At 41.4% G+C, this 22,633-nt stretch overlaps 3 protein-coding genes and 1 long non-coding RNA gene across 4 annotated transcripts; 3 read left to right on the forward strand and 1 right to left on the reverse strand.

Annotated features, from left to right (window-relative positions):
- Nucleotides 1-184: 184 nt before the first annotated feature.
- LOC102713056 (ATPase 10, plasma membrane-type-like) lies at nucleotides 185-5,310 on the reverse strand. Its single transcript, XM_040521678.1, has 20 exons — nucleotides 5,245-5,310; nucleotides 5,042-5,161; nucleotides 4,858-4,956; nucleotides 4,596-4,733; nucleotides 4,370-4,504; nucleotides 4,079-4,258; nucleotides 3,789-3,995; nucleotides 3,593-3,712; nucleotides 3,413-3,532; nucleotides 3,210-3,332; nucleotides 2,982-3,086; nucleotides 2,756-2,900; nucleotides 2,266-2,672; nucleotides 2,164-2,196; nucleotides 1,996-2,077; nucleotides 1,749-1,909; nucleotides 1,476-1,649; nucleotides 1,133-1,315; nucleotides 845-1,017; nucleotides 185-563 (listed from the first exon to the last, which is right to left on the reverse strand). The coding sequence occupies exons 1-20, from the start codon at nucleotides 5,308-5,310 to the stop codon at nucleotides 467-469; spliced, it is 2,868 nt and encodes a 955-aa protein (XP_040377612.1). The 3' UTR covers nucleotides 185-466.
- A 2,951-nt stretch (nucleotides 5,311-8,261) lies between these two features.
- Nucleotides 8,262-12,939, forward strand: LOC102713335 (15-cis-phytoene desaturase, chloroplastic/chromoplastic). The gene is made up of 14 exons (XM_006649451.3): nucleotides 8,262-8,525; nucleotides 8,599-8,731; nucleotides 8,853-8,941; nucleotides 9,082-9,139; nucleotides 9,555-9,710; nucleotides 9,914-10,062; nucleotides 10,526-10,645; nucleotides 10,842-11,055; nucleotides 11,145-11,247; nucleotides 11,350-11,397; nucleotides 11,584-11,629; nucleotides 12,023-12,210; nucleotides 12,322-12,484; nucleotides 12,604-12,939. The coding sequence occupies exons 1-14, from the start codon at nucleotides 8,322-8,324 to the stop codon at nucleotides 12,667-12,669; spliced, it is 1,737 nt and encodes a 578-aa protein (XP_006649514.1). The 5' UTR covers nucleotides 8,262-8,321; the 3' UTR covers nucleotides 12,670-12,939.
- A 1,479-nt stretch (nucleotides 12,940-14,418) lies between these two features.
- LOC102713805 (cold-regulated protein 27-like) lies at nucleotides 14,419-17,181 on the forward strand. The gene is made up of 4 exons (XM_040521555.1): nucleotides 14,419-14,990; nucleotides 15,389-15,803; nucleotides 16,565-16,671; nucleotides 16,777-17,181. The coding sequence occupies exons 1-4, from the start codon at nucleotides 14,928-14,930 to the stop codon at nucleotides 16,840-16,842; spliced, it is 651 nt and encodes a 216-aa protein (XP_040377489.1). The 5' UTR covers nucleotides 14,419-14,927; the 3' UTR covers nucleotides 16,843-17,181.
- A 2,424-nt stretch (nucleotides 17,182-19,605) lies between these two features.
- LOC107303935 lies at nucleotides 19,606-22,560 on the forward strand. Its single transcript, XR_005811417.1, has 4 exons — nucleotides 19,606-20,256; nucleotides 20,484-20,592; nucleotides 21,578-21,698; nucleotides 21,997-22,560. It is a non-coding gene; the product is annotated as an uncharacterized LOC107303935 (long non-coding RNA).
- The last annotated feature ends 73 nt before the right edge of the window (nucleotides 22,561-22,633 follow it).

A 22,633-nucleotide genomic window follows, 5' to 3' on the forward strand; every position in this document is an offset into this window, starting at 1 on the left:
TCCCAAATAAGCAGAGTGCAGTATAGCATCAAGTGCACTGATTAATTATAGAACTAGTGTTACTAGCATGCACAATGTTTCTCTACATGGTGTTGAAGGAGCTTACAAGAATTTGATGTTGGAGAAGGTTTCAAGAAATCACAGATGCGTGCGTATCTATTATTCTATTTACAATGTTCATGTGTGCAAATCATTACAGGAGGCCACGATAACATTCTGAACTTATCTACAGCAAGCGGAGTCGGTAAGTTTCTGCTCCACATACACGGCAACATTCTGGGAAAAAAAACAGTTTTTCATCAAGAGTTTAAACCAGCTTAGGGCTAAGAGTACATGTTGCGGACATTTTCCATCAGGTTCAAATAAATTTATCATCTCTCATTATAATGTTGCGGACATTTTCCACACAAACTGACGGCTTTTACTTTTTAATTCTCAAGATATCGCCTGAATCTACCCAAGCAAATCAAACAGTCTGAGCCGATTGAATCAAGTCAGAATCAACCCGCTTCAGCTTCATTACCGATTGCACATGCGCCCTCAGCATGTGCGCTTCTCCCAATCTGAAATCCAAAAAACAAAACAAAAAAAAAGATTGGATTTTTTCTATGAACCCTTTTTTGCGGTTTTCATACATGAGATTCTTTATTAAAAATATACTTTTTTCTGAACCATTTTGTATGAATATATACATGCGAACAGGAACTGCAGAAATATATACACCATCCTTTTATTTCTGTTTATACTTATAAACTAAAAATTAAATTTTCGACGTTAAACTTATATTTCCGTGGTTTTTTTCTCCTATATTAATGTAAAACGGAAGAATTTTTTTTTCGTATACCTGGCGATCTCTGCACGCCGCTTGGCTCGCTCCGCGATCAGCGACGGCCGCCATCCGCTGCTGAGGACATGATCGGAGAGCGCCCTCCTCCGTTGATGATGAGGCCGCGGCTGCCTGGTCTCCGGCGGCCGGTGCTCCTTGCCGCCGTAGTCTCTCCTACTCGTAAACGCGGCCTGAGGAGCAAACAGAATCCATGGCCATCACGGCACAGATCTGAAACTGACGCCATGGACGAGCTCGATCTGGGCGAGGGAAAAGGACCCAAGAACAGGTGCTTGCTGTACCTACCTTCCTGTCGAACACCAGGTTCCAGGCCTCGCCGCTGAGCGAGTAGCGGGCTGCGATCTTGATCACATCGAGGGGGGCGTAGAACACCACGCTGTACAGCCATATCACGCCCGCCCAGCCCCATCCGATCGCGCTGATCGACGCGAAGCTGATCGTTGCATAGACAGCAATCAGTGTAGCCACCTGCGCGTCAAAGAATTTCAGAATTCAGAAAGCTTCTTCTGCACAAGGTGAAATGGCAAGTGTTTGTCTGATAGAAGCGAAGGTTTTGATGCGATCTCGCTTTGGAGGAAAGAAAAGAAGAGAGTTTTGATGTTTCAAGAGTTCATCAGAGACTTGTTACCAGCTGTGCCAGGACAAAAGCACATATCAGCAGAGCTCCAGGCCTCTCGAGGAAGGAGAGACCCTGGCTGCGTGTCACAAATATCAGGGCCTGGCTGATGATGCTGACTTGCAGATACATCGCCGACGAGATCTCGTCTGCGTTTTGCTTCAGGGATCTCACCTTGAAGTGAGACTGCAATTCATACACACATAAAACCTCGGCTGTTGATTTACTTCACCAAGGAGACGTTCAGATTCAGATTCTGCACAAGTTGCAGATAGTCTATGTTACCTCAAAGAATGTTGTTCGTGCGACTGTCCAGTAGAACAGCACCGTGACCAATGCGAGGTAGGTTCCTATGACAACTCCAGCTGCAAATATCTCATTCAGTTTCCAGCTATCTGGGTTTGGTGATGGCTTCACGCGATCCTTTGAGATTGTCATGATAGTCCCTGATCAAAGTAGATGGCGAATCATCAAGAAACCGAGCTTCTCATCTGTTTTTGGATGCGGTAAGATTCAGAGAAATGATCATTACCGTCATTCAGTATGGCTATGATCAGAACCATAAACGGAGGGAAGTCATACTCCCAAATCGATGCCAGAAGAACAAACCCAAGCTGCATCCATACAAAACAGATCGATCTGATGCTATATCTGACAAGGTTTAAGATTTTTTGTAATGAGGAATTCTGACGTTGCATACCACTATCCTTATAGTGATGGACACTGCATAAATCTGCAGGGAAGAAGAACCATGTGAATCAAGCAAAAAGAGGCTAATCCAAATATCCAATAGCTCACTCACCGTGTAGTTCTTCATCCGCTGGAAAATGGCGCGGCTGGTCAAGACGGCGCTGACGATGACGCTCAGGCCGGGCTCCGTGAGCACGATGTCGGCGGCGCCCCTCGCGGCGTCCGTCGCGTCGGACACGGCGATGCCGATGTCGGCCTTCTTCAGCGCCGGCGCGTCGTTCACGCCGTCGCCCGTCATCCCGCAGACGTGCCCGCCCTCCCGCTGCAGGATCCTCACGATCTCGTACTTGTGCTCCGGGAACACGCCGGCGAACCCGTCGGCCTTCTCGACGAGCTCGTCCACCGGAACGGCCGCGTCGCCGCCGCCGCCGCGGCGGCCGAACAGCGACGCCGACGGGTACATGTTGGTCCCCATCCCCAGACGGCGGCCGGTCTCTTTCGCGATGGCCAGGTGATCGCCTGCAGAGGGCGGAGACCAAGATCAAGAAAGTTCTTGGATTTCTGCAGCGGCGATCAGAAGCTTATTCCCCATCGCATGATACCGGTGATCATCTTCACGCAAACGCCAAGATCCAGCGCTCGGCGGATGGTCTCGGCGCTGTCGTGCCGCGGCGGATCGAACAGCGGCAGGAGGCCGCAGAACACCCATGGTCCGCCATGGCCGTGCCTCGATTTCTCTGGTACCTCCTGGCTCAAGCCATCGGGTGAACTCAACCATCAGATGCTTCGTTAGCAACAAGTGAGCTGAACTGAGTCTGATGCTACCACCTGGTAAGCGACTGCAAGTGAACGGAGGCCCCTCTCTGCGAATCTGTCGATGACCAGCTGCACCTTTTCAGCAAGATCATCCTTATTGTAGCACAGGCTGAGGATCTGAAGACGAGAAATATCAGAGTATCAGATGATCTCGATATCTGACCAAGAACTATTTTTGTCTGATGGTACCAGCAAATCTGCAAATGAGATACATACAGTGATGAATTTTAGAATGTGTACCTGATCAGGAGCACCTTTGCTGACTCTGAACCAATTACCATCAGAATCAATGTACGTTATAGCCGTCCTCTTATCGACTGGATTGAATGGAAGGAAGTGAACTTCAGTGATGCTAGAGCGTGCCTGACAACGCAAATATGATGTACATGAACCATTCTGAATGTCTGGGATACTGAAATCAAAGAAAAAGAAGGATTCGGAACCTCTTTGGGATCGGCTAGCATGTTTATTATGGCCATATCGATTGCGTCTTGATTGTCCACTCTTGATGCTCTTGCAGCCAGCAGGATAATCATTTCCCTGTCCATTTCTCTGCTGAAAACCTGCATAACTGGTCAATATCTAAGAATAATAAGCCACATTTTTGTATCAAAATTTTCTACCTCAATTAGGTTCTTGTCAACAGTGAGATGATTTAGAGTGAGAGTTCCAGTTTTGTCACAGCAGAGAACATCCATTCCTGCCATTTCTTCGATGGCTGTCATCCTTTTAGTGATAGCACCCTGAGAAAAAATATTTTAATAATGACATGATATACCTCATGTTAATTGAAGAAACATGAAAACAATATCTTGACACCTGTTGGGACAGATGATGAGAACCTATTGCAAGTGTGACTGACAGAACAGTAGGCATTGCGATCGGTATCCCTCCGATAAGAAGAACAAGTACATTGTTGATCCCATCTCGGTACGACCGGTGCTGGATTGGAAACATGATGATAACCTCAACAATCACCCCAATGGCGATTGAGCAGATACAGAAGTTCCCTATGGAGGTAAGAACCTGAAAATTCAGTAGTTAGAAGTCGCTTAAAGAACAATCACTTATGTAGCTCTTTTAATACAGTCTGAAGATTGATGACTCACCTTCTGAAAATGGCCAACAACCTCAGTGGAGTCTACTAGATGAGCTGCCTTGCCAAAGAAAGAGTTGATCCCAGTTGCAATGACAACAGCTTCAACTTCACCATGCTTGCATGTTGAACCAGTGAACACTAGGTCACCTGTTCTTTTGGTAACAGGAAGGGATTCACCAGTAAGAGCTGACTGCAAGATGGAGGACAGAAAAAAAGTAATCAATTTTTTTGACAGATCAACTAGTCTGCCATTCCAGTGATTGATATCCTTCGCATGAACGGTGTGCCGTAATTCAAATACCTGATCAATTTTCAGAGGGTCTCCCTCAAGTAGGCGTGCATCTGCAGGGACAATGTCACCAAGCCTGATGCTGATGATATCTCCAGGTACCAATGTAGAAGCATCCAGCTCTTGCCATTTACCATCTCTAAGAACCTGAAAGTAAATACATGTATATAGAACACTGCAAGACCAGACTAGCACAATGGATTCATTTGCATTTTTTTTATGTTAAGAAGTGAATAACCTTTGTTTTTAACGCCAACCGGGCCATGAGTGCAGCAGCAGCATTGCCAGCATTGTTTTCCTCGATGAAGCTGATTGTTGAATTGACAATCAGGAGACAGACGATTCCCAGAAAATCCTCCCAGTCAGTACCTTGGCTCTGCACAAAGACAGTAAATGAGTGAGCATCATTTAAATCCATTGTGGTTGCTTATGCTGAATTGGTCTTCTCTGTAACAAACCATGGATGTAAATATTCAGATAACACAGATCAGGTTGCTTACACCACCATTTGCTAGGACCAATGCCATCACTGCTGCTGCCTCCATCACCCAGGACAAAGGGTTCCACATGAAGCTGAGGAACTTGATGACCTTGTTGTCCTGCCAAAAAAGAAGTAAAAATTCAGAAGTTCAGAGTAGGAACATCTACCAGGTAAACAATAAGCATTGAAAACTAACAACTTACATGCTTCTCCTCCAATCTGTTTGCACCAAACAGCTGCAAGCGTTCTGCAGCATCTGCTGACGAAAGGCCCCTGCCAGATGTCTTCAGGCGCTCAAAAACGTATTCCAGGGGCAGACTCTCCTGTCATATATCCACATACATCACAGCATTTTCAGAAAAATGTTTCAGATAAACTCCGAGGTATCCCTAACCGATGCACTAACCAAATCAATATCTTCGGTGAAGAAATCATTCTCAAGCCCAAGCAAAGTTTCACCCAGTTCATCCATGCTTCCAGCTTAAAATCTGTCAGCTGGAAGAGAATGTGACACTCTTGAATGAACACAGCCACAGCACTGTTATCATTCCAGTGTTGCAGTGACGATCTCACCATGCACTGGACAATCAAACACACGAGCGATTCTGGCAAAGTTTGTTTTAAGCGGTTCTTGAAGTTGGGATGGCTACAATGGGGATACCCCAGTTTTACCCGCGAGTCTGGGCTGATCCAACCACCGTTCAAACCTCCGGTCAGTGAGCCGACGGTCACTTCAAAACCAAACAGTCGCCTCCGCCTTTTCTTTCTGGTGACTGTTACACCAGATTTTTTTTTCACATCACTACTGAACTACATGCATTTGAGTTCTGATTTTTTTTTTTTGGGAGTAAGACTTTTCTCTTCCCGAGCTCATATTCATTTTTCAAATTATGTTCAGCGGCTCATATGCTTAATTATATACAGTTACCTGAATCTCCAAAAACATAAGTACAATATCTGGACTCTTATCTGAATATGCACACCACGCTAGTAGTACTATGATGGTCTAGGAGAGGAGGGTGTCTCTTTTGCTGGAGTACGAGTACTGGTTTTAAGTTCCTTTTTGTTTGGACTTAATTGACTTTTTTTTGGCTTATATGAGTTATTATAACTTATAAGTCGGTGACTAAAAATCTACCAAATTAACGGCGGGGTGTTGCCTCTATTCCAAGCCAAAAAAAAAAACTAATTACACCTCGCTTTTGGCTTAAAATAGTGTAAGAGTAGAAAATCCCAATAAAAAATTATTTATTTGTTTAGTCTTATACATTTTGGTTTAAAAGTTAGCTTATAAACTCCAAAAAGCGTCTAAGTACTCCTATCATTTCCAGCCAAAATTTATTGCTGCTACTACAATACAATACTCTTTCTATCAAAATAAATAAATTTCCATATCAAAATATAGATACAACTAGAATACTCTTATCAAAAATAAATAAATTTCTATATCTAAATATATGTACAGCCGATAAAATAAGTAAATTTGTACATCTAAATATATGTACAGCCGATGACGGATCTAACCAACAAGAATATATGGGTCCGAATAAGTTAGATAGAGTTTTAATCTCTTTTTATTATTTTTTGTCAATTTTAGATAAGTCTTATTCTACCATCGCTTTAACGAGTTAGCGAAACTCTAGGACCCTCGCCGTCCCGTACTAAATCCGCCCTATCCATATTCAAATCCAAAAAATAAAAATGGTTTTTTGGACGGGTAAAGCAGTGGATTGGAGGAAGGCGACGGTGGTATATACCCACGTAAACGTAGAGCGCACCACGCGCCAAAAGGCATCTCCACCACCACATCTTCCTCACCCCGCCCCGCCTTGTCCGGTTGTCCCTTTCCCTACCGCACCACCCCCTCCCCCACTCCCCACCACTTCGACTCCTCCGCCGGCCGCCTCCTCCTCCTGCATCCCGTCGCCGGCAGCCCCCCCTCCTCCCGCGCTCGGCAGCGGCCCCGGAGCCGCCGCCTCCCGCGCCCCCGTTTTTTTTTTTTTTGGTAAGACCTGTGTTCTTCATCAAATGGCTAGAGCTATTTTAGATTGATGGGGTGGTATGGTATTATATGTGGGTGTTCTTGCGGCATGTTTGTTTTTACTCTATGTTCATGTGATCTTTTGGGTTTGGTTCCCAAGTCAATTGGGTGAGATTAAAAAACTAAGGGGGTTTAGCACAAGAGGCTAAGTTCTGTGATAAGTGATCTGATGAGTTAAATACTTTGTCATTTTTTATATAATTAAAACTGCATCCATGATATATGGATTGGAGGGTGTAACCTGTGCATATGTATTGCAACTGCATCCATCAATATATAGTTCAGTCACCTCTTTTTCAGTAGCCCGAGAGAATTTGTCAAACTGCTGGAATGGATTGCCGTTGTTACAGAGGCATGAATGAAACCATCACCCATTCTTCAACTGGCATAATGGATTCATTCAGGATATAAGAGAACTTTTACCATATGGCAATCTTTAAAATGAAATAAAATTGGCTTGTCAATTTGTTTACTGTACAACAGATAGGACTTGTAAATTTCTTCATTGGGATGAGGTAACCTTGCCATTCATAAGAGGTGACTGAAGTCAGGGTCCAAACATCCAACCAAACGCCATCTTCTGGATACAACATCTAGAGATACAACCAACCAAACGTCATCTCTGATCATCCAGGATAAAGCCAAACAAGTAGCCAAATAGAGCCAATTGCATTACCCTTGCCAGGATGAAAGCAGCCTGGATGAAGGATATGGGCCTGGCTGGGGATGTACAGAGAACCAAACACACCCATGATGGCTTTGACTGTTGGTGCTACATGGTTTACTAGTTCTTAGTTTGGGGTTTATCTCTAGAGATTAGTGGTGCATGATGTGAGTTCAGTTTGCACCAACAACCACTTTTGCGTGAAGAAGCAAGGAGGTCCTCTCCATAGTGTGATCTCATTGAGCATTCATGCTTATCATGCCTGCTTGGTCTATTCTAATTCATTTGCTTTGTCCCACAAAGTACGCATTCATATGCAATTTTCCTCTCATGTTGCTGCTCAACCATACAAATTTAATGGACTGCGGCCACATAGAGACACTTGGAATATTAGGGAGGGCCTGTATTTTCACTGTTCACGTAGTTGTAAAATAAACAGGTATGTCATGCCATGCATATCCATGAGAAAGTATACAGCTGGTCAACTTTGTTTTCCTTTTTGTATCAGTTTGTTCATGCCATGCTATGTTTCCATTTGATGACTGGACTGGATCAGAATCTGTTTCTTTGGCTCATTGTTCTTTTTTTCCCAGCAAATAGCAACTCTTTGACCCAAAGTAATAATATACTAGATCAATTTAGCTGTTGATACTTGGCTGATAATCATAACTAAGAATCTTGTGAATCGTGTGTTTAATGGTTACTATTGATTATACAGGTGCTCGTCGTGCTTATTTGTCAAATCAAAGCTGAATATAATTTTAGGAGTTGCTTCAGCATGGATACTGGTTGCCTGTCATCTATGAACATAACGGGAGCCAGCCAAGCAAGATCTTTTGTGGGACAACTTCCTACTAATAGGTGCTTCAGAAGTAGCAGTGCCCAAGCACTGAAAAGCAGTCAGCATGTGAACTCTGGCTTGAAATCTTTTGTCTTAAGGAATAAAGGAAAAAGATTTCGCCGGGGACTGTGTGCTCTACAGGTTCAGCTTTTGTACTCTATTATTTCCTTGCATTTCATTTCTTTGAAAATGTATTTGATTGGATTTTCTGCAGGTTGTTTGCCAAGATTTTCCGAGACCTCCACTAGAAAACACAATAAACTTTTTGGAAGCTGGACAGCTATCTTCATTTTTCAGAAACAGTGAACAACCCAGTAAACCATTGCAGGTCGTGATCGCTGGAGCTGGTATGATATAATTCTAGGATTAGACAGATGAACAATTTGCATATATTAGATAAGTTTGAGAGCTGTCACAGGCTCGCAGTGTGCTCTTAGCGTTATAAGTTTTTGGCTGATTTCTTTTCAGGATTGGCTGGTTTATCAACAGCAAAATATCTGGCAGATGCTGGCCATAAACCTATATTGCTCGAGGCAAGAGATGTTTTGGGTGGAAAGGTTCTACTCTATGCTTTCTTGTAAAATATGTTGGTCATTTATCTTCTTTAATATTTTATTGCATTTATTCTTAATAGCTCATATACACTGTTATTACCATTTGTTGTTTATTGTTTTTTGGGGGTATATGCTTTCAACAGATAGCTGCTTGGAAGGATGAAGACGGAGATTGGTACGAAACTGGACTTCATATCTTTTGTAAGTTATATCTCTGGATTTTTTAGGTTCTTGTCATGCTATATTTTATTTAGGTTATTACCACCACACTGAAATATCTGTAAGGTTTTGAACTAGCCTGAGGATTCGCACATATGCTAGTTTTATTTTGAAAGAAATTTTTAGATTGATTTTATTTCACAGTACTAAAAAGAACTTTTTACTAGCACATATGTTTGATAAATCTTAATGTCACATAAACACCATGACCTATTTATACATATATATATATATATATATATATTCTCTTGTTCATAGATACATTTCTTTCAACCTACTATTACATTCTGAAACAGTATATCATATGATGCTCATCCTTCCTTCCGTTTCCAAACAGTACATATATGACACATTTCATCTTGTGCCTGTATGTAACCATGTACCTTTTTGGTTTAAGTTGGAGCTTATCCCAACATACAGAACTTATTTGGCGAGCTTGGTATTAATGATCGTTTGCAATGGAAGGAACACTCCATGATATTTGCCATGCCAAACAAGCCAGGAGAATTCAGCCGGTTTGATTTTCCTGAAACATTACCAGCTCCCTTAAATGGTAAGATTATATACAGCAGCAAAACCATTTAATAAAACCAAGCTTCCTGGAAGTACATCCTAGTGATAGTTATTTTTTTCTTACTAACACATGAATGTAATTATGAGGGTATATTCCTAGCAGTGATAATAAAAGATCATGCCATGGAGCTTTATGTTATCAATTGAGGCCTATTTATCATTGACTATGCATGCATTTAACAGGAATATGGGCCATACTGAGAAACAACGAAATGCTAACTTGGCCAGAGAAGGTGAAGTTTGCTCTTGGACTCTTGCCAGCAATGGCTGGTGGCCAAGCTTATGTTGAAGCTCAAGATGGCCTAACTGTTTCTGAGTGGATGAGAAAGCAGGTATGGATTCACTATATTGGTTTGGCAAGTCTCTGCGTGCAAGGCGCATTTCCACCTCATCAATTTAAACTGTATATAGGGAGGAGGTGTTGAAAGCAAGAAATCTTTTGTTTTCTAATAAATAAACTGGCAGTTCTGCGGATGAAATGCTTGATGTGCTCAAGTTTATGTCTTCTAATTTGCCCTAGATTTGTCTGCACCAGTTTAAGCTTGAGCTATGCTTTTAGTTTTATATAACTGTTTCAGCTAAAGGTCAACAACCTTGCATGATTTCTTCCTCCACTTAGAAAAGCCAGTGGATAGGTTGACAGAACACACAATACTGTTGAGTATATATTCTTTGTTAGCTAATACACAGAACCATTTTCTGCAGAAAACACAATTTGTGTGCTGTACCTATCAATGTTTATTTTTTGGATAATGAATTAATATGATGGCTGATACAGTTATTTGATCAGCACAGGGTGTTCCTGATCGAGTGAATGATGAGGTTTTCATTGCAATGTCAAAGGCGCTTAATTTCATAAATCCTGATGAATTATCCATGCAGTGCATTCTGATTGCTTTAAACCGGTTTCTTCAGGTATTTCTTTTTTTGCTCTATGTACATGTGTGTTCTAAATGAGTAATTCTTCTATTCTTTTGGGAGTAGTACCCTACATATTACATCCTTAGTATTTCTTGTCTCTATTGCTTCCTACCTTGAAAAAAGTTAAATGAATTTTCAGTTTTTCACATCATAAAGATAATGTAAAGGGCTACTTTATGTAAATGTGTAGGAGAAGCATGGCTCCAAGATGGCATTCTTGGATGGTAATCCTCCTGAAAGGCTATGCATGCCTATTGTTGAACATGTTCGGTCTTTGGGTGGTGAGGTTCGCCTGAATTCTCGTATTCAAAAAATAGAACTGAATCCTGATGGAACAGTGAAACACCTTGCTCTCAGTGATGGAACTCAGATAACTGGAGATGCTTATGTTTTTGCAACACCAGGTGTGATTTATATTCAAGAATCTTGTTTCTTTTGCAGCTCATATTTTACATGTGCAGCTACTCATTTTAACTAACTAGCCTGTATTTAGTTGATATCTTCAAGCTTCTTGTACCTCAAGAGTGGAAAGAGATCTCTTATTTCAAGAAGCTGGAGAAGTTGGTGGGAGTTCCTGTTATAAATGTTCATATATGGTTGGTTGAAATATTTAGTTCCAAGTCAGAAATTACTGATCTTTGATTTTATGGTTCTCCATTTGCCTCATACTAGTATTTCTGTTGGTTTGAACTTTTCAGGTTCGATAGAAAACTGAAGAACACATATGATCACCTTCTTTTCAGCAGGTGTCTTCTGAGTTCTGCTCATTTTTTTATTTCCTTTCAATAATGCATTTGCCCTGTAGTATGACTGGTTTATGAACTAAAATGTTGTCTTGTCCAAATTGGGCACATTCTATGCTGAATTTATGCGAATGTTCTTTATTAATATCAAACAATGTGTGTCTTGATCTTGTTCCTTTTCCCTTTCAGGAGTTCACTTTTAAGTGTCTATGCAGACATGTCAGTAACGTGCAAGGTACAACCTAGGGGTTATAGGACATTATCTGTATTGCGAAAGAGTAACTATGACTATGAGTCATGCAATATTGCTCTTGTATTTATTCTTGGGCTTTACCATCTTCATGCATAATATGATATTTTATATACTGGCTGTTACAACAGGCCCCCAAAGTGCATGTGTTACAGAAGGAAATCATTAGTAAACTTTCAAAACTATTATCTTTTTATTTAAAATTCATTTATCTGGATTGAATTATAGTAGTTGGTAACATGTCAGTTGGCTATTTCACTCCAAAAAAAAAACATGTCAGTTGGCTATAGATTTCATGGATCATAATAGTTCAGGAAATTAACGATTCGGATGTCTACTGAACAGTTTTATTTCCATTGGCTTTTAAACTCTTTACAGGAATACTATGACCCAAACCGTTCGATGCTGGAGCTGGTCTTTGCTCCCGCGGAGGAATGGGTTGGACGGAGTGACACTGAAATCATTGAAGCAACTATGCAAGAGCTAGCCAAGTTATTTCCTGATGAAATTGCTGCTGATCAGAGTAAAGCAAAGATTCTGAAATATCATGTTGTGAAGACACCAAGGTGAGGGCATTATGCACAAGTCCCTATCTGATACTAGTATATCATAGGTTGGTCGAATAGTTGGATGCACACCTCTCTCACGTTCCTTTGTTTTCTGGCTCACTATTACAGATCTGTTTACAAGACCATCCCGAATTGTGAACCTTGCCGACCTCTGCAAAGATCACCGATTGAAGGATTTTATCTGGCTGGTGACTACACAAAGCAGAAATACTTGGCTTCCATGGAAGGTGCAGTTCTATCTGGGAAGCTTTGTGCCCAGTCTATAGTGCAGGTAAGTGTTATCCATGGTTCTGATTATACAATAGATGTATCAGATTTGTATTATCATCCTGGTCTAGTTCATAATGATTCAGTTTTGTAGGCTAATGAGTTGTCACTTGCTGCTTTCAGGATTATAAAATGCTATCTCGTAGGAGCCAGAAAAGTCTGCAATCCGAAATTCCTGTCGCCTCCTAGTTGTAGTTAGGACTATTCCCCATGGTGCGTGTGTCATCCCCTGGTCATTTTTTCTATTCAGTGGGTGCCCAACCCCCACCAATTCACACACGAGTGAACTTGAAAGGGGCCTATTTTGGGCTTTTCACATTTCTGTAAAGCTGAGTTGCGACTGAGAGCTGATGCCAATATGCCATGCTGGAGAAAAAGAACATTTTGTAAAACGACCTGCATAGTAATTCTTAGACTTTTGGAAAAGGCAAAAGTGATAAAGCTACTTTTTTTTCTCTATGTGATCTCTGATATTATCTTCTTTGCACTTTTCTAGCTGGTTGCTTCTGCTACACATGGGAGATATGCCCACTTTTGTTTCAGTTAAACTGAATCAGCAATCCACCACTTGTCTACTACAGTATATAACTGTCAGCATAAACATTCACTGAACATATCCAAAGGTTTGCGTCAGAAAGGGACAAGAAAAGAAAAACATGGGCAGCCTCAAAAACAACTCCATGCCCTTTGTCAACATGGGTCATACTGTATTATATTCAGCTCACAAGTTGCAATTAGGAAACAAGAGGCAACTGCTGGATTATCCCCTCAGATATTTCTCTCAGCCCTGAGATATTTCCAGGGTGACTCAATAATTGGCACTTTTGAGACTAGCAGTATTAACCTACATGACACAACTCACAAGTCATATCATTATATCTCCTGGATATATACATATCTTGCGTATATGCTTCACAGATGCTTGTTTGTGAAAGTTTGCAAAATCACACTTTCCCCTGGATAACTCATAACTGGAAGTAGCAGCAGTAAGCATCAGATGGAAAGAAAATCTTGTACAGTAGTGGCAGCAGATTTGTTCACTGCAGAGTCACCTGAAAACACTTGGCGTATCCCAGCTGAATAAACGAAAAGAGAAGAGAAGCCGTCGCCGTGGAGATAACTACGAGCGGACGCGGCCATCCCTGCCGGCGCCGGCCCGTTGTTTCGCAGTCACAGGTGGTGGTGATCTTCTCCGAAACGAATTCTTGTACACACGTCAGCTGGTGTTACTGGCACGTGGGTCCAAAATCGTCTAATTTATTTGTATCTAGGATATTTTTTTATTTTATCAAAATTTTAACATTTTAGTTTCAAACTAAAATTTACCATAATTTGTTTTTTTAAAGCTTGGCTAAACAACCATGTCACATGACTCACGCCAACTACCTATGTTGTGGTATTGTTATTTGGGGGAATTAATTGACTGAGGCATGTTCCTTATCCAAGTTCACTAACCTATATCTTCGTTTTTCGTACGTTTTTCAAACCGCTAAATGATGTGTTCTTTTTAAAAAAATTATATAAAGAAAGTTGATTTAAAAAAATATATCAATTTATTTTTTTATTTTTATAGCTAATAATTAATTAATTATGTGCTAATATGTTTTCCGCGCGGGTTAACAACGTGGAATAAATTTTAGTGGAGCTTAGTTTTAAACAAAAATATAGAAAAAATAAGTTTAGGTGGAGTAATGTTTAATCTAAACAAATAAAAAGTTGTTTTTAGGAAAAAAAATCGCATCCGGTCTTCTCCAGACAGGCAGGTGGGCCCAGCTGCAGAGATCTTTTGGGCCGCGCCAGCGGCGGCCAGCGAAATATCTGGCCCGAGATATTTTCTCGTACCCGGCGCCACGTTTCGCCTCGCCACGTGGAAAAGCGCTGGCACGTAGGCGGTAAAGCCGTAAAAGGAGAGACCGGGGATGAGCGAGCGAGCGGCTTCAGGTCTTCTTCCTCCTCCTCTCCTCTTTTGCTTCTTCGGTTGCAATTCCATTCCACTCTCTTCCCTCCTCCTCCTCCTCCTCCTCCGCTCTGCGACCTTCTTCTCTTCTCTTCTCTTCTCCCCTCTGTCCGAAGATTGAGCCTGTCAGAGTGGGTGGGCCAAATCTTGCGAGATTTTCTGTTCTTGGTGCGAGGGAGGGTTGTTTGATTTCTGGGCGAAGCTGAATCCTGCGAAAGTTCGGTTCTTTCTTGGCCTTCGGCTCTCTTTGTTCTTGCTGGGTCTTGGTTCTTGGAGTTGAAATCTTCTTCGCCCTGGTGGATTTCTCCGTAGTCGTCCGCGGAAAGGGGATTTTCGTTGGTTTCTTCCCCGATTTGCTTTCAGATCCCTAGACCTAGTGCCTCTCTGTAGCTGTACATATTTCAAGAGAGTGATTTTGTGCTAGCTGTAAATATTCCTTGGGATTTTGTTCTCCTCTTGCCGGTTGGTTCCTTCGTTGAGAAGAGCAGAAATGGGTGATGTGTCACTCAATCGACCGATCAAGGCAGAGCCAGCTGCCGGCGGCATTGGCCAGGTAATAAAAAAGAAAGGTTATTTTGTTTTACAATCCTGTTTGTTCTTATTTCTCAGATGAAAATAGTTGAGCTGTTGTACGTGTGATTCAACTGGAGAACGCGTGCCTGCTTGAATTGTTTCCAAAACTTTCTCTTTTTTTTTCATAGTATGAAATGTTTAGTCTGTAACACTGAATTGTTTATCTGAACTTATTATGCAACTGTTCAAGAAATGTCATTTCGAGATAATAATACTCCTGCTTGTGAGTTGTGATGCGGTGAAGGCACATAATTTTAAGTGATGCAATACTAGTCTGAGTTTTCAACATGAACTTCAGGCCCTCTTTTGTATCTGTTGTTGTTAGCAAATACCTGAACCCTGAAGAATAAAATGGGTCTTGTCTCTTTTCTTTGACAGGGCAATCGAATTCTAGACATGATGTCATCAGGGTGGACCAATGAGCGGCACATGCATTATATAAGCTCCATGGAGGCCTCTTTCGTTGAGCAACTCTACAATCATGAACAAAATGGGAATCATAACGACTGTGGCAACGGATTCAAGGTTCTCCGTGGTGGGGTGTGGGAGAAACTCAAATTTGATAGGAGCAATGCTTGTTCACGAATAGGCAAAAAATACTGCCTGCCTGCAAGCCCCTGGATTCAGCATTTCAGGCCACGTGATTGCAGTAACAATGCAAGGAGTGATGCGGCGGAGACATTGGTGGGTGATCATGAATCTGGTATTCAGACTATCCAAGGGAGGACTCCATTGTCACATGGAAGGGAGTGGGAGGCTTGCAAGGAAGAAAAACCTCTTGGTGAAAGTACAGGTGGGTGGTTAACTCAATTACCTCATTAGTTCACATTGAGCAATGCTTAAAGTCTGAAATCCTCGTTTCGTCAACTTCTCTGACTATTCGTGAAATGAAATGTTTTATCAAAATTACGTAAACCAATGGAGGCATCCAACTATTTAATTTGTTTAGTGAGTCATGAAACATCATAGCTATCTAATCTAGGGGTTTAACAATCAGTAGTTATGTACACATTCATGAATTGTGCAAAAGCATGGCGTGCTTAAACAAAATTTAATCATATAAGCAAACTGGAATTATTTCACAGTAAGTAGTATTCAAGAAAAGAAGTTCACATCCAGTAATGCTTGTAAGTCTGAATTCTCTGTTTCATCATCTTCTCTGACTATTAATGATCACATATAAGGTGTGCTGAATAGCCATGCACTTCATAGGTTATGATTTAATGAAGGTTATGTAGAATATGTTGCCACGGTTTTATGATTTAATGAAGGTTATGTAGAATATGTTGCCACGGTTTTCCTGGGATTAATCATTTGTTGATCATAATCCATACAAATGCTTTATCAGCACCCCACTAATTTTATGCAAGAGGCATGAACTGTACAAAATCAATCATGCTTAAGCCCGGGAAATAGCATGCGACTTTTTTAGGATATCTCCAAGGAAGCAATAAGAACAACAAAGTTGAATTGTACTAATGATGCTCCAAAACAGTACTCATAATGTGATGAACTAGTTTCTAATGCCCTGCTTACTATTTTCTTTTTATACAGAGGTCTCTGATCAGAATTTTGCGGACGATGAAGCTGACGTCGATGCAGAATCAAGTAAAGCATGCAAAAGAAGGAAATTAAGCAGCTCTCTTACACGGAATTACCAAGTAATCTCTCAGGATTTTAATTAGCTTAATCTGTTGCAAGGCAGCACACTTAAAAAAAAAATCAGAGTATCAATAACCCTGACATTGTTTGTTCTATATGTGCAGGTTGTTCCATTTGACAAACTGTTTGGTGCCACAAAACCTGTTGGAGGGAAAGGTGCTCTGGAATAAAGACTTGGAAGAATAGTTCTGGTTGAATATGCAATCAGTGAGAACTGGATGAGTTAGTCTTGGCGAATTAGTAGTATAGTTCACTCTGTAGAGGTTTGTCTTGTTAGAAAAATAATAGGATCAGTCACAACTTGGTAGACGTATTATTTGATCATATGGATGTGATGTTTTTTGTTTGTTGCTGTGTTATGGCAACTGCCTGTTTGCAATGTGAGTAATATGTTTGTACTTTCCACAAGATGGGGATGATACAAGATCCATCATTCCTTTTGGCACATTTTCATTGTACAAAGATGTAGCATGATACTGAAAGAGTGAAAGACCAACGATTTTGCAGAATGATCTTTTAACAACTATAAAGTGACCATCTGTAAATGCGAACATGGAATATTTTAAACTAGTTTCTGTGTATAAACTGAAAATTTTAAGAACTAGTAGTGAATTACTGATCATGTTCTTTCGTTCTTGAGCATATCAATTATGTGTTGTATTCTAGCAACTACTACTATTTGTTTGCACAACAATTCTGTGTTGTAGTCTGGCAGCTGTCTGTTTGCAATGTGGCTAAAAGGATATTTATGTTTGCCACAAGAAGAAAATATATGATGGTTCAAAATCCATCATTCGTTTTGCCACAGCTCCATTTTACACAGATTGTAGCATGACACCGAAGTAATGTCGATCTCAGACCACTTACCTCTGCTTAGGCTTGCCATCAGGGAGGGTACTGAGTAATCCGTATCTAAACTAAATGAGTATTACACAATGGATAAGAGAAGATATGTAGGTAGGTTCCACTTGTAGAAATGAACTGAACTAAAATTTATACAAAGTTATTCTTCTATGTAATAAATCATTCCACCAAATTTCACTTAAATTTGATATTTTTTGTGTGAACACGGGTTTATAAATTTTAGGTCTTAGTTTATACGTACTAAATGAATATAAGCAAAATCGGTAAAATGGGTAATATCCCCCCATACTCAAAATTTAAATGGATAATAATTGTTCTTACTCAAACCCTACCCAAATGACATGGGTGTTGAAATGTTGGTAGGTAATCAATTAATGGTGGCATCCTTACCCCTGCACCTCGCCTCCTAGCCAGCGACAACATCCGTGTGCCATTTTCACTTTGAATCCTTGTGGCTCAAGCAATAGGGTTTCTGAAAGTAGTGGTTGCAGCCTCCCTATGTGGTTAGAGACCCGATAAGAAGGATGGATACCAAATTGTGAACCACTAGAAAGACGCTTCAAGGATGGGTAATGTAAAATTGTAGCTATCCATGGCCAGGAAGCTCATAAGCTTCTTGGATGTGGTGGAACAAAATAGACAGCTTTCACCTTTAGAGGGGAGCAACAACTTTTTAGGATGCTCAAGAGAAAAGTTCTTGCTCTGGCATCTCTTGAACGCACTAAGAAAGATTTAGGCACCTCCGTCCCTGGTTGCATACCTTAAATTTGAACTTCCTCTAGAGCAGAATCTGGATACCTCATTCTCTGAAGAGGAAGTCCTTGTGGCCATCAAGGAAACCCCGTCCGACTGGGCCCTAGGGCCTCACGGCTTCTCTAGCCTTTTCTTCCTAGTGTGCTAGACTACAACTAAACCAGATTTCTTCCAGGTTTGCTAGACTACAAATAAATCAGATATCATGGACATCATCACACAACTCCACAGGTTGGACTCATCCTTGATCAACGTGATCAACGAGGCATTCATCACCTTACTCCCTAAAAAGGATGATGCATCAAGCCCTTGCGACTACCATTTGATTAGGTTTCTCCACAACTTCACGACACTGTTCGCAAAGATCCTCTCCCTTCTTTTGGCATTTTAATCAAGATGTGTTGCATTCATGATAATTGTTGGCTCAGGTTCACCTTACTCTTATTTGCCTAACGGGCATGAGTATTTGAGCATTTCTATGCTTGAGTTCACATTCATATTAGATAGGCGAAGGAAGTTACCTTCCCGCCTATTCATTTTCTGGTTTATGACCTTGGGTCAAAACAATAATTTCATGATGGGCCAACAATCAATAAGAAAGCTACAGGAGTACCGATAAATCTTTGATTCATTCGGTATCTCGGCTTCATTTTAAAAGTTGTTATCCCGTAAGTGGTTTGGATGCAGGTGATGAGTGTGGATGACCATTCTCTTTTGAACTTCGAGCACCAGAATGGTGCTCAATGGGTCCCTTAGGCACACATCTTCTGCAATTGTGAGGTTCACCAAGGGGAGCCCTTATATCCGATGATCTCTGTGATCTTCATGGGCATTCTGAACTCGATGTTCATCAAAATAGAGAAACTAGGACTTCTGCAGTTGCTACCAGTCCCTCACCACATCACTACACTACAACGTGGTGCTTTTTCATTGTCGCTCCTCACTTGAGATTACTATAGTCTAGAACATCTTGAAGATTCTTGGAGAAGTTTCAGGCCTCTAAATCAACTAAGACATCCTTAGCCATACCAATTCAATGTTTGGATGATGAGATCAAAGTGATCCATGTCGAGATTCCTCGCAGGCTTCCCTTGCAAGCATCCTAGGTTATCTCTCTAAAGAAACCCACAAAGACAACCTCTGGTAGGTGGTTTTTAAAGTGGCACATCGTTTGTCAATGTGAAAAAAGAGCAACTGGCGGAGGCTTGGACGATGGATTGAACGTGTACCAACGACATCATCTATTAAAATAGAAGAGAGTATAAAAGATGACACATATCTATTCCACATTCTTAAAGAAAAACTGAACAAATGAAATAGAGAAATTAGCAACCGTGCCATATACAACTGTGATCATGGATTATTAGATAAGCAGTGAATTTTCTATCCTGTGCTGTGCTGATCAACAACATTCAGTGATGCGTCGGAAGCCTCACGTATTCAGTGCTGATCATGGTTGGTTTGGTGTTTGATGGCGAAGCGGAGCGGCCGGACAGATCTACGACGAAGAGCTTGCCTACGGTGGCCGGCGACGGGACGTGGCAACGGCGCGTACCGGCGACGGGACACAGCAAGATCTACGATCTCTAGCCCTCTCGGCCTCGGCCGATCAGATCGCCGGTCACACTGCTCGTGGTTCCCCGTGCGATCACGTCAATCATCAAACGAAACAAAACGAAAAAAAAAAAAACGTGGCTTCTGAACGCCCAGATCCAGATCGATCGGTTGCTGCCGGCAGCAGGTGCGCCGTCGGCGAGACAAGACCAGACCTCACCTCGCCCCTCTCCACCCAACATTCCCACGTCCGAACGAGGAGAGGAATCCGGCCGCTGCTCTGCTCGATCGATGGTCGTGTGAATTTCTCAACCTGTTCGCGTTGATCCGCCGCGCTGGGCCCCCCGGCGAAAGGATGCCGAAAGCAACCGGCGATCAAATCCGCGCCGCCGTCGACCAAGAACCGTATGTATGTATGTGCTGCTGTTTGACGCATATACTCTGCATTATTTCTCTTTCACATTATGCACCATATTGGTGACACGAAGATGATCCCATTCATCAGCAATCACATAGCCCGTAGGTAAATCGTCTAGATTGCGTAGCGGTAGTACATAATTTGGTTTGACAAGAGCCAAGCTGTACCGCCATTCTGGATCTTGTCTGAATTATCACTAAATGTGTCTTCTTTTTATTTCAGAAAGAAAAAAAAAAGGCTGAATGCGCATCGTCTTCTTGAAGTGGGATGAGGGAGGCAAAAACTCACAACCAGATTTCCACTACCAAAGAAAAGCCCTCCAAGCATCCAGGTCAAATCATCCATCAATCCATCACCTTTCTTTGTGCTCTCCTGGGGAGGATATTGGGAAAAAAACATAACTTTTTTCATCCCAAACTTTCTTAACTGAAAGACAAAGAAACCCACCAAGATTTGGTGAGACAAAGAAAAACTGAGACAACTGATGCTCAAGTGATCATCCAGAGAACGAGAAGAATAACAATTCCGGGGTAGGTCAGGTTTGGGCATGGAGTTGCCTTCAAGGCTGTGTAACCAGTGATCCGACTACTCTCCTCTGAATCTTACTCTCACTCTCAGCTTTTTATCTAACTTTTGCTGTTAAATCTTGTGTGCTCTAGAGGGACCTAGACTATGCGACCAACCATGTTTAATCACCCTCAGCGAATGTGCCAGCCAAAGAACTTTGTGACTGCATGCAGCCTAATAATTGTAAACGCATGTAAACCTTGCATTCAAACACACATGATTAAAGAATGGAACATTGCCTTTTGCCTTTCTTCAGCTGCTACTGCTAATAATTAGTAAAGCTACATGTGTAATTGACCTGTTAGATTTGATCAAGCACTACCCTGAAAATTCATCCAGTAGATTGATTTCTTTTCTTTAAAACTTTTGGAAAGATATTGTGTCGGCCATTAATTAAGATTGATTGCAAAGAACAGTACATCAAGACCAAAAGAGAGGAGTAGGGATCCAGCAGGGGCTAGTTGTAGTAGTAGTAGTAGTAGTAGTAACAGAACACATAAAGTTCAAGTAAAGGAGAACACATTTTCACCTAACAGTACCAGCAGTAGTATTTCTTTGGTTAAAAGATTAGAATTAATTGGTGTGTAAGCGATTTTTACATGACTTAGCTGGCACTTAGGAGTGCTTCTCTTATGCTCCAAATCACTAGTTAAACGGCCATTCTAGGTGAGATGTAACATCATTAATCCCCCAAACGGCTCTCCAACGTCATATAGGTTTGTCTGAAAAATTGTTCTCTTACATTACAGTGGAGTAAAGTTACTGAAAGTATCGCTGATACCGAAAGGAGAGGGGAAAAAAGAGGAGAGAAGAACACAGCAAAGAGAAAAGAAGAAACCAAAGGAGACTGCCTCGAAGCATTGGTTCCAAGTAATTGGCTGCTTTAGATCAGATCACTGCTAAATGTGGATTACTTACAACTTTGTGCGTCGTCGTCTTTCCACGTATGAAAGCCACGCAGTGTTAGCTTGAGCACGACGTGTATGTACGACCAGAACCAATTCGCCTCTGCCTGTAACTTGGATTGGAGCATCTGATCTGATGTCAATAAGAACAAAAGGGAACACATCAGGAAGCATTTTTTAAATTCAGAAGCTTTTGTGTTCATCACACCTGATCTTCCTTTCTGAAGTAATATACTGATTGTGTTTCTCGTTCATTGCATCAGGATCGATCACTAGAAAACAAGAACTGAAGGAAAAGAAGATTCTGAACGGGTCCTCAGGATGGTTAATTCTTCTTAATTTATCTTTTGCTGCAATGAGAACTGAAGTGCACAAGAGATTGTTGACACCATCACACCATCAGCTAGCATTTCAGAAGATCTAATCAGCAACAGTGTGCCCTATGCTTGTAGCTTATCCATTCATCGGCTACTGGGGATCCTTGAAGGCGAAGGGATAAAAGCCAAGCCTGTCAAGTTGGTACGGGAGATGAAACGTTCTACACTGATCATAGCTGGTTTGATGGAGATGCATATCAGAATTAATTGGGATGTGGCACTTCAGGCCGGTGGTATTTTTTTCTCCTTAATTATGATGGTTACATACGGCTGCTCACTAGATTAGACACTTTAAAACCAACTATACTTAGTTAAGATACTTCAAAAGAAATGGGCAATACTAATTTCCATATATTTGGCATTACACCAATTAACCAGTCTAGCTTTGTTGTAAGTTGGAACAGGCGAATTCCTTGGAAGCTCTTGTCAGTTGATGTATTGTTACTACCAAATCCCAATAAAATGATAAGTATTTTTCTATCTCTGAGAAGGTATCATGAGATACCACTATTTTTTTAAAAAA

The sequence above is a fragment of the Oryza brachyantha genome, chromosome 3 (assembly GCF_000231095.2).
Source record: "Oryza brachyantha chromosome 3, ObraRS2, whole genome shotgun sequence".
Lineage (NCBI taxonomy): Eukaryota > Viridiplantae > Streptophyta > Magnoliopsida > Poales > Poaceae > Oryza > Oryza brachyantha.

What these genes read in the sequence shown, in the direction of transcription:
- LOC102713805 (XM_040521555.1), top strand. Translation starts at nt 14,928, where the DNA reads ATGGGTGATGTGTCACTCAATCGACCGATCAAGGCAGAGCCAGCTGCC. An exon ending in CTGCCGGCGGCATTGGCCAG is followed by an intron (nt 14,991 to 15,388) that starts GTAATAAAAAAG and finishes TTTCTTTGACAG; the next exon opens with GGCAATCGAATTCTAGACAT. An exon ending in CTCTTACACGGAATTACCAA is followed by an intron (nt 16,672 to 16,776) that starts GTAATCTCTCAG and finishes CTATATGTGCAG; the next exon opens with GTTGTTCCATTTGACAAACT.
- LOC102713335 (XM_006649451.3), top strand. Translation starts at nt 8,322, where the DNA reads ATGGATACTGGTTGCCTGTCATCTATGAACATAACGGGAGCCAGCCAA. An exon ending in CTGAGTGGATGAGAAAGCAG is followed by an intron (nt 10,063 to 10,525) that starts GTATGGATTCAC and finishes TGATCAGCACAG; the next exon opens with GGTGTTCCTGATCGAGTGAA. An exon ending in CTTTAAACCGGTTTCTTCAG is followed by an intron (nt 10,646 to 10,841) that starts GTATTTCTTTTT and finishes GTAAATGTGTAG; the next exon opens with GAGAAGCATGGCTCCAAGAT.
- LOC102713056 (XM_040521678.1), bottom strand. Translation starts at nt 5,310, where the DNA reads ATGGATGAACTGGGTGAAACTTTGCTTGGGCTTGAGAATGATTTCTTC. An exon ending in TGGTCCTAGCAAATGGTGGT is followed by an intron (nt 4,734 to 4,857) that starts GTAAGCAACCTG and finishes GTCTTTGTGCAG; the next exon opens with AGCCAAGGTACTGACTGGGA. An exon ending in CTTTTGTCCTGGCACAGCTG is followed by an intron (nt 1,316 to 1,475) that starts GTAACAAGTCTC and finishes TTTGACGCGCAG; the next exon opens with GTGGCTACACTGATTGCTGT.